The 17,126-nt window shown below is 41.7% G+C and overlaps 1 protein-coding gene across 5 annotated transcripts in view; it reads right to left on the reverse strand.

Annotated features, from left to right (window-relative positions):
- The window catches only part of ST6GALNAC3 (ST6 N-acetylgalactosaminide alpha-2,6-sialyltransferase 3), a 249,121-nt gene that overhangs the window by 90,792 nt on the left and 141,203 nt on the right, over positions 1 to 17,126 (reverse strand). For all 5 annotated transcript variants that reach the window (XR_008331002.1, XR_008331003.1, XM_053392016.1 and 2 more), the window contains one exon: positions 184 to 593. Coding sequence is in view for 3 of the 5 variants with exons in the window: in XM_053392016.1 (XP_053247991.1) it covers positions 184 to 593 (410 nt within the window). In the remaining 2 variants the exon portion in view is untranslated. The remainder of the gene's footprint in view (positions 1 to 183; positions 594 to 17,126) is intronic.

Below are 17,126 nucleotides of genomic sequence, written 5' to 3' on the forward strand. Positions count from 1 at the left end.
GCCTAGTGGACAACACTGACTTTGATCCAAAAATCATGAGTTTGAGTCCTGTCCCTGCAATGGACACATTTCAATGGCCTTCAGCAAATTACTTGTTTGTGGGCATGTACAGTAAACAACTCAACAACGGCAAATCCTTTCTCGACATTGGTATAAGTTTTCAATCTGCCAGGCAGGACTTACCTGTCTTTCCCAGTTTCCTTCTTAAATACTTCATCACAGTAACTCATGCGCTGCTCTGTGGTCACATAGATTTTTGCCCCAGGGTAGCTGTCCACAGTCTTCTTCAGCATGTTGTACACAATGCCACTGCCATCCTTCCTCATGTTTCGAAAAGGTCCCCAGATGACATAAACTGTGCTGTTGGTTTCCTTGAAAAAATATTCAGGATTCTTAAGCAGAAGAGGAACACTGGTGTGGGAGACGACTCTCACGGTGGTCCGCTTCCCAACATCTTCTTCATAGCCCTTGGTAGGAGCATTGTTCATCCTCCAGATACAGGAGGACTGGTCAATTTCAAATCCTACTTTCTGTTCAGACATCTGACCTGAATTTGAAATGATGGCACACAGGTCACAGTCCAGTTGTAGAGGCTGGTGAGGGAGGAAGAGAAGAGAACAAAAATAAACTGTCAGTCTCTGGGACAGACCACTTCCCAGAAATCTGTGCTCCTGCCTCATCATGTGACAAGGCATGTTAACCAACCCAGTGCCTGCATGGCACCAGAAACAAATCAACCAACATTTCAGGTGGTTCAAGGGCAGAGCATTCTAATACTGACACGGATACTGATTTTTCAATGATCAGCTTCTCTGTTGCTGGATCAGTACCAACACTACAGAAACTAAAGAGAGTTGAGGTTAAGAGTCTCATACTACATAAAATGTCATTCCTGGCCCCTAAAAACTGACCATGATGGCACCAGGCATCTTTCTCTAGGGAGAGCATTCCACAGATGGGGAGCGACCATTGAAAAAGCCCATTCTCATGTACCAATTAGTCAAAGGGGAGGAAAAGAATTTGAGACAGGCCAGGGGGGAAAGTCTGAGATTAAAACTTAGAAAGATAGTCAATAAAATACCCATGGAACTATTAAAGCCAAGGCAGGAATGAGGTTCTGTGGGATTCCATGCTGGAGCGTGTCAGTTATGCAGCTAAAATCTGTGCAACCAGAAAAGTCCAGGGTGGAAGTGAGAACTTTGGAAGTTCAGCAATTGTAGCATGTAGAGAGAGAGAGAGAGAGAGAGAGAGAGAGAGAGAGAGAGAATATGAGAGGATTATAAATGCTAGAACCCTGTGGAGGATTTGAGGCAAATAATTTTACCTAGCCCATTAGAATGCAGACATGATTATTAGAAGACTAACATGATTACATGCTGTTGTTAGATAATATGCATTTGCACTCATGGTGTCTGGTTGGAAGAGTGCTGTAAAGAAAATAGAGAGGGAAAGTACAACACAGTGGCAGCGAGGAGAAAAGGAGTCAACTCCCACGTGGCAAAGCAAGTGAAGCTATTTAATAACAGGATGACAACAAAGCCATCAGGGAGACTTTCTCCTGCTTATATTATCACTGAACATTGAATAAAATGTAATCACTGCCCTCTGCAATTTTAAGTCAACTAGATAATAATTGTTTGCATTATACTGCACAAGATGCTCCCCCCCCTCATTTTTTAAAGGTCTAGAAATGAAGGTATGTAATGTGTTTTTGGTAGAAAAGTTGCTTTTTGGTCAAGGTGGTCTCTGCGGAAACTGTACTGGCTTGACAATATAGATCAAAAAGAGTATGCGTACAGAGTTAATACATTCTAGAGATATAAAAGCTATTTATTATTAGCTCTGTGAGGAAAAGATCTATTACGGTCATTAGGGTCTTTAATAATAAATGGAGCAAAGTAATTTGCCACTGCCGGAATCATTTTTGTCATCTAATCATACTGCTGCCCAGGTACATCTTGTCAATATTGTAGTGTCTGTGTTATCTCTGAATTTAAGTATTTCATAATGACATGGTAATTATGAATCATTTGAAAAACATACCTTGTTAGCTATTGGCTGTTTTCGTGCATAATGCTAAGCCTTTAAATGATGGCTAAGAAAATTGCAGAGCATTCTACTGTGAAGCACCTGACTCTGTCCCACTAAACTGTGGATAGGTGGAAGCTACCACAATAAGTTTCCTTGTAGGTGGGAGCTGGTCTATCAGGGGTGGGAAGAGGGCAGGGTTGGACTGGCCATGGACCTGCTGGAGCTTAAGCCGATTCAACTACCAATAAGTTGTGCCAATGAGCACGATCCTGTCAGCAAAACTACAGAGGATGGTTGTCTACTAATGCATGCTGTCTGTGCAAGGATTTCCACTTGCACAACGGGACTTCCCCCATTCTTCCCTTCCCCAGGTGTCCTCCCTAAATCTGCTCTGTTAGGTTGGAGAAATGCCGAAAATGGATTTAGGGGGGCACAAAGAAGGAGCAGAATGGCAAAACATTCCATTGCAAAAGCAGAAATATTTGTCCTGATGGAACCATTGCATCAGCAGTATGTTGGATCCACACAGCAGTTTCCTGTCTTGTCCCTCACTTCCCACAACAATCGCTAAGAAGAAATAGCAACATAAAAAAACACTGAAGGAAAAAGGCTTCCTTATGGAAGAATCGGTCTCTGTATGCTTGCTTGGTTGTTGTTCACTGTTCATTTTCCTTTTAAAAGAATGTTCATGTGGAATGTAACAAATCAGCCTACTGGAACATTGCCTTTCCCTTTTATATTGTCTTGTGGTTATCATTTTGTAAAATCTATCTCAGCAATCTGTGGAGTCATGTACCACCTAAGAAGGGATTTTTGCAACTGAGAGTGGTGAAGTAGAAAGGTTGGTCTGGTTCAACTGCCTCTTCTGGGGTCAAACTTGTGTTTGCAAACACCAAGAAGAGGGTGTGTGTGTACTCACATGTGATCTACACACACACTGCCAAAACATACAAGAATTGAATTGTTGTTTGTATATGCTTTAGGTCAAACATCATTAACTAGATAAAAGGAAATCCATTTTTAAAGAGCACCTATTGCCATCAAAATAAATTCAGTTCAAGCCTTTATTACTGACTATCCAATTGCTTTAGAAGCCTTCTAGATTAAAGCTTTTGCCACCTTAAATATCTGTCACATCCTACTGGATCTGCTGTTGGCTTTATTATTTGACCCTCTCTAGGTTTGCTTGTTTGGTGTCTTGACTTCAGGATTTGCACAGCTGTGTCATCACCACCATCTGTTGCTGCAAAACTGATGAGCAATAATAATGTCAGTGGGACTGGTGTGGAATAGTGATTCTGCCAGAGGATTTTGAACACAATGTGGATTAATATGGCCTGTTTACAAACTGATGTTTTAATAAGTTTACTACGTTTATCTGTTTATAATCATGACTCAATCTACAATGGCTTTTTCAGAGCTTTTTCTCAATATTGATGTTTCTTGCATGAACCATCTGTGATCGATAGTACACACTGGCAGCTTCATACAAGCAAGGCTGTCATGAGATACTTGAGGATATCAAATTAAGCACTTTATTTTTTTAATATACCCAAAGGCTGTACCTGCTGAATGGGATCGCCATATTGATGCTCATCACTTAAATGATGCAAAGTAGTAACTTAAATGAAATATGTTCTGAAGGCTACCTTTCTATTGCTTCTAGAAGCAGGAAAATCTCCATAAAATTGAGTGAGTGTTCCTAGTTGAACTCTTGCGTGTTATCTTAGGATACTACGGACATATATTATCCCTGGAGGAATTAATGTTATGCCCCAATTGTAGAGAATTCATATACAAATTTATATTCACATAAGGTGATAATTAACTGAGTCATATTTAGAGCACACCCACTGTAATCAATGGCAGTGACTAACTTAAGTCCATTGTTTTCAGTGAGTTTACCCTGACTATGACTTAAGTCAGGTACCATCTATAACATTTTCCATGAGTTGGCGGTCAAAGCCAAAATGACTATTTGAGGAAAATTCCTATCTGTTATAGCAGAGATGGGGGAAGAATCTGTCATCTTAATATATGGGCAGGAGCACTCAGCTGTCAATCACTTGACACCCAACTTCAAAGGAAATAATTGAGAGTGCACTCCCAATTCTTTCCTTTCTTCCTTTGGAGTCACATTTAAACACAAGCTGCCAGGGTCCCCACCCCGCCCCGCCCCGCCCCGGAAAATTCCTGCTGAAAGGGGCTTGCAGCTGATTAGTGCTTACTGCAAACCCTGGTGAGATTTGACTGTGCAATTCCTGAGTGCAGTCAATCCCAGCAAAGTTTGAAGCTGAAATTGATTCAAACCCCACTTTGGACAGGCATCGGATGCACTTGGGAGTTGCCGCTAGGGAGCTCCCAAGTGCAGCAATGTCTCAGTGGGCTTTGCATTTGACACCAAGCTTATTTTTTCCCATATGCAAGCCATACTAGCCATGGAACAATTGAGTGCACTTTAAGGCTCCTAGTTGTTCCTTTGCAGGCATGTCTTTATCAGCCTCACATCTGACACCCTACATGCCAGCTTCTCATTAGCACAATGGTAACATTACATAAAACAGAAATTCTGGAATTGGTTGCATCATAATAATTTCCCCCTGCAGCTTCTGAAATGAACAATGACTTCTAGTGAAAAGGGGGAGGCAAGAAAATGTTCAAGCAGCCATTGTCCATAATGCAAAGTCCAAGGAAATATTTCTGGAAGTATTACTCATATTAAATGATGCCTAAAAGCCACTCTGAAAAATATGACCAGCATAGCTATTGCATACAATTGCTTGTTTGGATTGTTCTTACAGAAATGAATTTTGGCTTGCATGCATGTAATAAGAAGCACATCCAGCCCCACACATCAGCCTGGCCCCCTCTCCTTGTGAACCCCATGTTATTGCTCCTGCTTTCCCTGATACCAACACTAAAGCAAGCCAACTTTTCAAGAGCTAAATCCCTCCCTTGTAAAGCTCTGATCCTCCAGGAATCGTTGTATCTGTTCAAAATGCAACACTAAGATACTGAGATGTCTTTGAATGTCTTCCTGTCATCTTGTTTGACTGCAGAACCATGCTGCTGTGCAGTACTGCAACTCTGATTCACTCTGGGTATGTATAGAAAAGACCCACCCTATTATTATTTTTTTAATGCAACATGTATCAGTTGCAGAGAACTTAGATTTAAATCCATAAAGGAACAATGGAATGTTTGACCTTTCCATTTTCCACTAGAGCTTGTGGTCAATAGAAAGCATAATTAAAACGGTGAATTAGGACTTGAAAAACAATGAGATTTCCCTTGCAAAGAGATAGCTATGTAATAAAGGTCACTTATGAAGCAATTCCAATTATTAAACCTTTGCATTTAGCATTGAAGCTGCTCCACAAAATCAAAGGTTACACTATTAAATAATGAAAGAAACCAAACCGGAAAAGGTCATCGGCAAAACTAAGTAGCACTTTCTAACAGCTGCTGCGTATTTACTGATGTGTGTTACCAAATGGACACAGTAGTGTGAATACACATGATTCCCATTGTGAAAAGAAGAATAAACAATGAATTTGGTCCAAAAGATTAAAAAGGATCTGCCCCATCCTCATTTCCTCAGTAGCAGAATTGTCTTTCAACATTCTGTGTTTTGCATAGAAAATGAGCCTTATGATTAAATTATCATGGACATTCAGAAAATTCAAAATTAAACCATTTCTGTTGCTATCTTAATTATGGGATTTTTTTTGTAATTTAGAAACAATGCAATATTAATCTTCTTAATGTTTGAGAGGGGCAATTATTAACAAGTCACACCACACATTAATTTACTCCTCTAATTTGAGCTTCTCTTCTAATTATCCAATTTGCATGGATTCTAACAATGCAGGTACCAAAGCTCTAGAGATGCATACTTCATTTTAGTGCTATTTATTCTCCAGCTCTTCCAGAATATCATCAGAGTTTTCCATTTTGGAGAATGCAACATGTTTAATGATACCAGGTGGGAATAGCATTTGCCTTGATTCTTCCTGATGTTCTTTTGAGGTCTCTCAAATGAAAGATACAAAAGAGCATTAACTGTCTGGCACTGCTTTTATTGCTTCCCTGTGTCTTATAAGCAAAAGGAAAAAAAAGTATTTTAATTTTCTTCTGTTTCAGGAATAATTAGCCAAGCTGTTTCCATCCACACATAGTTACTTTCCACAGACCTCAACCTGGGACAAAGACTTTGTAGGCAAGAATGCTCAGCATATTTTAGAAGGCAAGACAATGCTGCATTTGCTTGCATGTTCACAAACCTGACGTTCCAATTTAGTGTGGCTCTCAGGAGCGCTATATATAAATCACAAACTATAACCAACACGAACGCACATACACACAGAGACACAAGCTGCATCTGATTACTTATGTGCGAGTTTCAGTCCCCTGTTCCTCCTACTACAGCAAGCAAGTTGGCTCCAGGCCTCACGCTGCAGAAAGCATCCCTGTCTTCATAAAATTTAATGTTCAGAATCATCAAACTTTTAACACTTGGAAATTATTTAACAATAAGCAAATTGTCAGCCTGGGTTTCAGTTTCCAGAACAAGTGCAACATGATGGTCCTTTGCAAAGCAGTTCCTGCAAACTGAACAATCGGGAAAATCCATTGTTACTGGGAAAGCAAAGGCAATTGACATTATCAAGCAGCAGAAACAGACTTTTCAGTTGAGCATAAGTTAGATAAAGTTTTATCTTACTGAAGTTCAGATTCATACTCGCTATTGCAACCATAGTGGCTTGCAATAAAAAAAAGTTCAACACAAAAAAGTAAAAGTCAAATTTAAAGCAGAAAAAATGAGCAACAATTAAACCGAGGCAGCAGCATTAAAACTTCTGCATAAACAGCATAAAACAGCAGGACATTTATTAAAAGCTAGTCTGATTTTTTAGAAAAAATCTCTCTTCCTGACATTTAGCAGATGGCAGAGTGCTTGGTGATTCTGTACTGGGAGAGAGTCCCACCATCATGGAGCCACCATTACAAATATGTTCCTGTGTCTTGTATGTGACATTACATATGGCTCATGTGACATCATACATGGATTAGGACAGAGAGCAGAGCCTCTAGTATAGTCTTAAAGGTCTGACAAGTAAAGTGACAAATACACATATCTACTGAATATTCAGACTTCAATCTGGCTACTTTTAGAGCAACAGTTTCAATTATCACAGTCCATGCTGAATGCCAGGGAATTACATCATAGACTACTAAATTTAATGTGATGCTATCTTAGGTGTGTCAGGAAACGTGTCCACACTTACCTGACAAATCTGTCTACTAGAAATATTATGGCTGGAAAAACGTTAGCTAAATAATTGGTGCTTTCAATGCAAGTGGAAATGTTTCCAAATGAAGGTGATATCTCGCTGGGAAACTGCCATTCATCTACCAATATCTGCTATTAAAAATCTCAGTGCAACATATATAACTTAAAAAGGTGGTTTGGGGCCAAATTAGATGTGACATTAATGTATGTTTGTAGCTGCTGGGGGGCAGGGAGGGGAGGTTTCTAATGACCAGGACTAACCCTCCCCTCCCCTTCTGCCATCTTGATGATACCTCCCTATGCTGTTTGTGTGGGGGGAGGGGATTCCCACTATGGAACCAATGGGAGCTTCCAGCCAAATCCACATAAAAGTGATTTTGAGCCTCCCCTCCTGCTGCAATCCAAAGTATTAGGCGCTACCCCCACCCACTATACCTGACTGCTATTTGCATTAAACACCAGCACACTAAATACAAAGACACATTTAATGTCAAGTCTGGCATGGCTTCTAACCTCTTGCTGAAATCACAGCATTCAGGGTACAATATACATGGTGGGTCCTATTGATTACACACACAACTGCATGCACCATTGAGTACCTGCATATGTCCTAGCCCAGGAGCAGGGAACCTTGTCTTTTAGTCCATGGGCCACGTTTTCTCATGGGGGAAACTTTGGGGGCTGCCAGAAGTGGATGGAACCAGAGGCAAACGTGGGGGAGGGTGTGTGAGTTTTGAGAGCCGGCTAGAAAGACCTGAGGTTTCCTATCCTGCCAGACCCCCCAATTCACACACACACAGGCTTACTAAATTTGGAAATGGATCTAGATTACATTAGTTTAGTCCTATGCTGAATGGATTTTCCCAGTTGTCATGAACTTCCATCTATGCTGACTTCTCCCAAACCTTAGCAAAACAACATCTATTCATCATCTGAAGAGTGACTTCTATTTCTATAGACTACCTGCCTGTGACTGCTGGGACAAGCATGTAGTTGGGAAACAACCCTTTCCCCTAAAAATAAAAAATAAAGATTCCCACATCCTGTTTGCCTCTCAAAATTTAATAAATTGCTTTTCTAGAACATCTCTCATTTCACCAGAATGCCTTAGCTCATGATGGAAACAAGTAAAGAGATTGTCCGAGTCACTGATACAAAACACACACCCCAACACAAAAACCCTCACATACAGCATTTGGATAATCCTTGGGCTGCACAGTATTAGTTCGAGAACTGGGAGTCATTCCAAACAAATGTTGCATGTGGAAGCCAAGAGGCCATTCATCTTAAAAGCCACCATGTTGCTCACCTGCCCCTCATTAGCATTGCACGGCTGTTCAGGCAAAGCCAACAATAATATGCCATTTGAGCAAGAAGCTGTTCCATCAAATTGTACTAAGTATGCTAAACAAAGAGCAATCAGCCTTCGAATATGGGACAGCCGCCACTTCCCAAAAACACCTACTTAAAGCTTTTTAAGCCACTTTCTTTAATTTGTTTGCTAGAATATTGCTCCAAAATATTCAGTGCTACTTAGGTACAGCGTGCTGGGTCCAGTTAGTAGCAGGTAGTATTGGATGAATGTCCTGTTGCAAGAGCTTTTCACATGATCATTAGTAACATAATTAAATACGCTTTAGAAATCAGGAAAGGGAAAAGGCTTTCCCACCCCTCCTCCCAGTGCCAGTTATATTTGGTTGACATACAGCAGAAAACACCAGGAGGCGAAATGTCAGTTGCGACTGATGGGTACATGGTGAGAAGGAACATACTGTTAGAACATAGTCTGAATTGCGAATGATTCTCAACAGGAGAGGACCAAAATAGTTTCTCACCTCTAGTATCTCACCGCGCAGCACAATATGCTTCCATCATACACCATGTAAACCTTTCTTAGAAAGTGTGTTATACAATGGAGACCCAATGCCAGGCTGACTTTGCCTTGCCTCCACTGAACAATGGCCAGCTAGGTATCAATGGGGCAAAGAATGCATGCGATGTTCCCATCTGCAGCAAACACACAGCAGAACCCCCATTGCACAAACATCAATAATTCAGAATTCCCAATAACTGCAATCCATTTTGCATCCCTCACTTGACCTCCGTGAGCAATGCAACCCGGCAAGTGTACTTAGCTTTTGTATCTTCCCCTGGTAGCTGTACAGATGAAGGGAAGTTATAAATATTTTACATACATAACAAACAATACCTTTTGGATACCACCCTCTCCACTGACAACCCCCACTTTTAATAAGTAAGGTTGCATTGCAGATTGCAAATGCATCTGCAGCATGCCTCTGAATACCACATGCTGGGAACCACAAGTGGAAAGAGTGATATTGCACTTAGGTCCTGCTTAAGGTCTTCCCATAGTGATCTGGTTGGCTCCTGTGAGAACAGGATGCTTGTCTAGATAGACCTTAATGTGTTTTCCTATCTCAGCGACTGGAAATTGCTGAGATAGGGTCTTTTTTACTCCCTAGGGCAGGGGAAATAAACCTGTAGCACCAGGTGTTGTTGGAATCCAGCTCCCATCAGCCCCAGCTAGCAAGGGCCAATATTCAGGGGTTATGGGAGTTACAGTCGAAACAACATCCAGAGGGGCACAATTCCCACTCTTGCCATAGGAGATGGCCAATCCCCTGAAATGAAGTAGAAAAGGAGTTTAGCTTGCCTTTCTGTTTAGAGTGAACCCTTAAGACTTCCTAATGCAAATTAAGACTTCCCAGTGCACATTATTAACATGAGAACTGTGCAGAAGAGTCATATTTATTGTATTCGTTTTGATGGGGGAATGGAATGGTGTACCCTGCCCCTGTTCTTTTATGATTCAGCATAGTTTGTAACAGAGCATACTGCATCAGCATAGATACAGTACATGTGACTAGGGATTCAACTGCAGGGTTCTATATGCATGTAGTCCAGTCTTCACTTACCTGGAGTCCTCTGGATTTTTTGGACTACAACTCCTATCAGTCCCATCTAGTTGTAGTCTGAAACACCCGGAGGGCACCAGGTTGGCAAAGAAGAAAGCAGTCTCTCAGACATGATGCTGAACGTGATGTTACCCCTCACCTCTCCAAGGGTATTCCTAACCAAGCTCATAAGGTCTGTGCAGCCTTGCAGCGCTTGAACCACAGTCATGCTTATAATTAGGGCAATTAAAAGAGAGCTTTTCCCTACCAGCACACGGGTGAAATAAGAATGCTCAATCTCATTAGTGCTATTGAGAATAATGAAACTGGGGGTAGTTACTCCCATTCACATAAAGCCACATGCAACAATGTGTCTCCCCAAGGACATAAACCATATGCTACACAACCTGCTAGTGTTCACTTTGTACCTCAGCTTAGGAGCAGGCACATCAAAGGGAAAGGAGGGCCCCCATGTGCTAACTCTGCTCTTCAAAGTTCCTGAGGTAGTTAGAGAGAAAATAACTTCTGAGAAAGGATGGTTCTGTTAGGAATCAGAGAGAAGAGTGGGGGATAGAGAACACAATTTCTTAAATTATTCTGGGTTGTTGGTTGTTTTAATCTGGATGAGTCAAGGGTGTACATGCACGATTCCCTAAGATGGGAATGAATGTTATAAAATGCATAATCCACACTGAGGGATGTCACACCAGTCTGGTGTAGTGGTTAAGAGCGGTAGACTCGTAATCTGGGGAACTGGGTTCACGTCTCCGTTCCTCCACATGCAGCTGACTTGGGCTAGTCACACTTCTCTGAAGTCTCTCAGCCCCACTCACCTCACAGAGTGTTTGTTGTGGGGAAGGAAGGGAAAGGAGAATGTTAGCCGCTTTGAGACTCCTTCGGGTAGTGATAAAGTGGGATATCAAATTCAAACTCTTCTTCTTCTTCACATAAGCAAAGGGGATGTTTTGATCACAGCATTCGCCACATGCCTGAAGATTCTAAGGACCTCGGAATTCTATGGTCTAGGAAACCCAAACCATCTCCACAGTTCCTGAAGCAAGAAGGAATCTATCCCTCCCACCCTGCTTTTAGCAACTGTTAGTCCCCCAAACAGGTCAAGTATCCTGCCTTCTCCTTTTAGTCCACTGAGGTGCAAAACAAACAAGGTAAACCAAACCCAGAAACAAACCTGCAAGGAACTCAGAGGGGCCCTGACATGATTGGGTGTGCCTCCACTATGCCTGCTGGTTTCACAGAGTTGAACAGGGCAATGAAGCCATATAATTGCATCTGTACTGAAAGGCATGACCTTCCTGTTCTCTAACACACACACACACAGAGAGAGAGAGAGAGAGAGAGAGAGAGAGAGAGAGAGAGAGAATGGCAGACTGCACTCAAGTAGAATGTACTTGTGAGTTTATGCTAGACTAGGGATGCAGAACTTGGACCCCTCCAGAGATTGTTAGATTTTGACTCTCATCAGTCCCACTTAACCTGGCCAATGGCCAGGGATGGCAGTTACCCATTCCTAAGCTAGGCATTGTCCATGACTGGAAGCAATGTAAGAGCCCAAGAGCCTACCTACACCATTTCCAATAATGGCATTTCAGTGACAAAACTGGTAAATGGTATAGATTTCATTACTGTGTGGTGGGTACACAATTACTATTTGGAAGGTTGAACAGTGCCAGCAGAACAAGCAGTTTTTGGAGGTTTAATTAAATCAGCCTGACTCATGTCTGTGAAAGAAAAACTCCAACCTAGTTCCAAACATACCAGTCAGGTGGACCCTGATCATCAGCAAATCCTCATGTGCTAGGCTGTCCATGGGAATGTGTGTGCGTACACACACACACACACACACACACACACACACATTTCTATACCGCTCAGCACTCTCTCTCTAGGAACTTATCAGATTGACCTCTATATAACCAAAGCCCTTCTTATCTCCTTACAAGAATGTGAGTGGATTTCCCCCAGCAAAGAATAAATCACTTGAATATTTCCAAAATGAGCTCTACCTCTTGCTTCAGGTCAATTTATTTGTGATCTGATCTAAGAAAGGGAAGTAAGATTAAGAAGCAAACCTTGCAAATAAATTAAACTGCAGAGTTGGCTATTGAAGCTGGAAGTGGGAAATACAGATCCCCAAGAACTGGGAACAAGCCATAAAGTAACCTCTAATTCACTGGAACTCCATTGCTTTCTAAACTCATAATTTAATTTAGTTATTCTTGGAAGACCAGCTAACAGATTGTTTTGTATGCATGGACAGAAAGTGATAAGCTAAAATGTTAATTATCCGTTTTTTCCTGAATAGAAATTAATCCATGTCAAGAATAACAAAAAGGATTATTATAGTAATATTATGCCTGCAGTGTTTTTTTTAAAATGCATTTTGTCCAAACAACAACCCCACAAACAAACCTTAATAAGATGCTGAAGTCCTATGTTTTGAATTACTAGGCATTTTTATCTTTTAAGAAAACACATGCACACCACTGGCCATGTATGTACCTTTCTGCTTCCCTCACTGTCATACTGGGACTGTTTGTAGTGCATTTAAATGGTTGAACAAGGCTTGAAAAGCATGCTTTCCACAGATACTTAAGAACTTGCTGCAAAATATCATTTTATAACCTAGATCCAATAATTAAAATTGTTTTGGAAAAGTCTAAAATGAAAGCTTCGTTTATGTTAGTCTTACCAATGAACACCAAGATCCCAGGCTATTGTTTCCTTTCCCCAACTCCCACACACCTGAAGTCTAAATTCTTCAACATCTAGGTGATGCTTATTGTAGGGGGCACCTTTATTGCAGATTTGTTTTGTATTCATTAAAATAAAAACTACAATTGATATTCAGACGAAGATAATTCACACCCTAAGGACCAACCATTTTTGATGCTTTGAGTGAAGGACAACATGGTGCTCCTCATTCCAGGTACATCTTCAGCTGAGAAAGCTGCTGCACTTTGCCTAATGACAGGGACTGGCCTGGGCAGGAAACAGTGGCAAAATGCTGGAGGGCAAAGCTGTATCAACTACTATCATGTGCCCCTTAAACTAATCTGCTGCTTTCATATGTGGTGAAAGAATCTGCCAGTCTGGTCAGTTTCTGTGCAAGGAATGAGGAGGGCACACCATCTTGTCCTTTGCCTCTGGCACCATCCAGCCCATCCTTTCACCCTACTTGCATTTGAGTAAGCCTGCAGATGGGACGTTGGTGTGTGCACTTCCTGCATCTCACCCGGTCTTCCCTCTCACATTGATTCAAATAACTTTCACCAAACAGCGTAGAAAAGAGTATCAGGTGGGGATGAGGGAGGATACAAAGACCTCCCATTTAGCCTACCCCTGGCTGCATGTACAGAGGCACACAAGGGAAACCCAACCCTCTCATCTGTTGGTATTGTGCCTTTGTTTAACTGCAATCACGTCCAACAGGTAGATCGTGATCTACCGGTAGATCACTGGTAGATCAGTGGCTCCCCTGAAAGAAGCTGAACAACTTTGGCCCCCCTTTTTTGCCTTGTACCCCTAAAAAACTGGCCTTCCTCCTAAAAAAAGCTCAACAATTTAGACCTGCACCCCCAAAAAGGGAGTAGATCACTGACAGTTTTTAATTCCGTGAGTAGATCGCAGACTCTTGGGAGTTGGCCACCCCTGTTTTACTGGATTGTGTCCAATGTTTTAATCCACTACAAATTATTAATACATACTGCTGAGTGCAACTCCTCATTAGAAAAGGCAGGCTTAAAATGCTACTAATATGGCACACAAAGCTGTACAGTGGTATCTCAGGTTAAGAACTTAATTCGTTCCATAGGTACGTTCTTAACCTGAAACTGTTCTTAACCTGAAGCACCACTTTAGCTAATAGGGCCTCCCACTGCTGCCGCACTGCCGCCACATGCTTTCTGTTCTCATCCTGAAGCAAAGTTCTATTTCTGGGTTAGCGGAGTCTGTAACCTGAAGTGTCTGTAACCTGAAGCATCTGTAACCTGAGGTACCACTGTACTATGTATCTGCCCTGTTGTATTTAACTTAACAGTTGAAAGTGTTATGCATGAGGAAATTCACATTTACAAATGCTAAGTAATTGGCTAGGTTGGGCCCACTTAGAGCCAAGCCACACTTAGCCTCAGAGGCATTAAATATGGTAGGGCTGTCGGAGTGAAACTTGTGGTCCTTACATGCACCTACCCCCAAAGTAAACTATTTTGTAGGATCACACCTCACCATTACTTGTAGGAAATGGGCTAACTGGAATGATTTTTCAGGAAATAAAAGTGAAAGATGTATGCCTACTGTTGTCAATTCATACAAGACATTCTAGATGTGACTGTTCATTTACATGTGCAAAAACATGTAACTAAAATTATAGGCTGAACATAGGTTCAATACTCAACACAGCTTGGGCACTATGACTGGCATGCAGGGCCAGCCAATGAGATAGTTCTCTAGGAAGGAAATGCTGGTTGCTATAGAAACTGGCAGATGGCATGGATTATTTGAAGCACCAGGAGGCAGTGGTCAAAGCATGGCACAGCCAGTTCCATATAAACACAGGACTGCATAGCCTGTAACCTGTTTGTGCATTGAGACAGCCATCTGTTCAGTCACCTTGTACTTCTGCTTGCTGAGACACTCCACACCTCCACTACCACCTCCCAGGGCCTAAAAGTACCAGGAGGAGAAGGTTTTGACCTATAAAGCCTTAAACGGCTCAGGGACTGCCTCTCTCCATATGAACCTACCTGGACCCTGAGATTATCTCCTGATCTCTTGTGCCTCCTCCACAAACAGTGGCTCCCCATTTGTGGCATGCTCTCCTCAGGGAAGTTAAATTGGGGACTTCCTTATACACCTTTAGGTGCCAGATGAAAACATTCCTCTGTAACCAGGCCTTTGGCTGATTGACATCCAATGCCTCTTTAAAATATGTCGTGAAAGTGGGGAGTCATTGGCTTGTTTTTGTTTTTATTATGTATCTTGTGTTTTTTGTATTGTGATTTTATGTTGTGAACTACCCTGAAATCTAGGGGTATAGGACAGAATACAAATTTAATAAACAATAACTTTATCAAAAATACCTACTGCCAGCTTCCTATGTACTGGATTTATTTATGATAATATTGATCCAGCATCTACCTTTCTAATGAAAAGATGTCCCAAAAGGTAGCTTATAACAATAGCATTCAACGTTACGCAATGCTACCTTATCTGAGGTCCTCTGTATTCATACTTAGTCACAGGTTTGCAGTATGCCCACAACAAATTAAGCAATGAGGTGCAGTTATTCAGAGGGAAGATATAGTACGTCCTGATAAAGCACAGTGTTTTGGTTCACAGTCTCTGCTTGGACTTTGCCACTAAAAGTTAGCAGACTCTCCTTCAAACCAGTCTCCTTTGGGCCTCCCATTTGGATGGGAGGATCTGCGTTATGCCACAATGCCTCCACAGAGCTCTGAGTAGCTGTAATGTGCAAAACGGGTGACAACCGTGAAGTCCTAAATGATGGCTGATTCTCTGTAAATAATGGAGCAAAAACAATTTCACCCTGAAGTTAGGCAAAGCGCCAAAATGAATCTGTGGGAGGTTGATTTGAAAGGAAAATGTATAAACAACCAGTAAGCCCTTAAAAATTATTCTTTTGCTGCTTTATTACTGGCTTCTTCTTTTTTTGTAAGCCTTGTTTCATCTTACATCCTCATTATCTAAAAAGCAGCGGACTCTAAGGGGAGTAAAACACAATGAATTTCTCCCTCCTGAGAATAATAAATAATAATGATAATAATAAACAAATAAGAAATCTCTGACAAAAATTCAAGCTTGAATGTGGAGCTTCCATACACACTGAAGCTATCGACGTTACAGAAAAGGAAGTGTGTGTGTGTGTGTGTGTGTGTATGACACACCCACATGTGTGTCAAGATGATTTAAAACTGGATTATAAGAACAGATCAAAAAAGTACAAAAATAGCTGAAGATAGGGTCTAAAACAGTAGAAAAGGAACATCTGAGGTGGGGATATTTTCATCCAACTGGAAAAACTTGTCAAAAATAAATATGCCTTCAATTGTTTCTGGAAAGTACAGACAGGAAGAAGAAGAAGAAGAGTTTGGATTTGATATCCCGCCTTTCACTCCCTTTAAGGAGTCTCAAAGCGGCTAACATTCTCCTTTCCCTTCCTTCCCCACAACAAACACTCTGTGAGGTGAGTGGGGCTGAGAGACTTCAAAGAAGTGTGACTGGCCCAAGGTCACCCAGCAGCTGCATGTGGAGGAGCGGAGAGGCGAACCCGGCTCCCCAGATTACGAGACTTCCGCTCTTAACCACTACACCACACTGGCTCTCGTCACTTGTGTCACTTGTTACATCTCAGCAGGAGTATGTTCCACAGAACAGCACAACCACACTAAAAGCCCTGCTCCAGGTTACTGTGAGGTGGGCTTCTGATATTTTTGGGACTTGACTAGCTTAAAATAGTCAGACCTTGCAAAGACACTCCATTTCATTACTTACTGGGAAGGGACTTGGCAGTGGGTGAGGTGAAGGGACATTGGGGCACTGCAGGTGTCCCAGTAATACCAACCTGGCACTCCTGTGCAGTGCATGAGTCACTCTGACCTCACGATTCTGCCATGCTCCTGATATGTCCAGTAAACAGCAGTGACAGCCCACCCAGCTGGCTTTTCCTGGCCATGGTCTCTGGGGCTGATAGAGCCAGAGGTCCGCAACATCACAAGGACTACAGGTTAGCTGTCCCACAACAAAACTACATTAAAATAGCACTTAGATGCAAACACACATTTAAAGTATCATGTATTTTGGCTGCAAGTAATTGCAATGCTTTTTCCAAATGAGTAAGCTTTTCTTCT

The sequence above is a fragment of the Podarcis raffonei genome, chromosome 6 (assembly GCF_027172205.1).
Source record: "Podarcis raffonei isolate rPodRaf1 chromosome 6, rPodRaf1.pri, whole genome shotgun sequence".
NCBI classification, from domain to species: domain Eukaryota; kingdom Metazoa; phylum Chordata; class Lepidosauria; order Squamata; family Lacertidae; genus Podarcis; species Podarcis raffonei.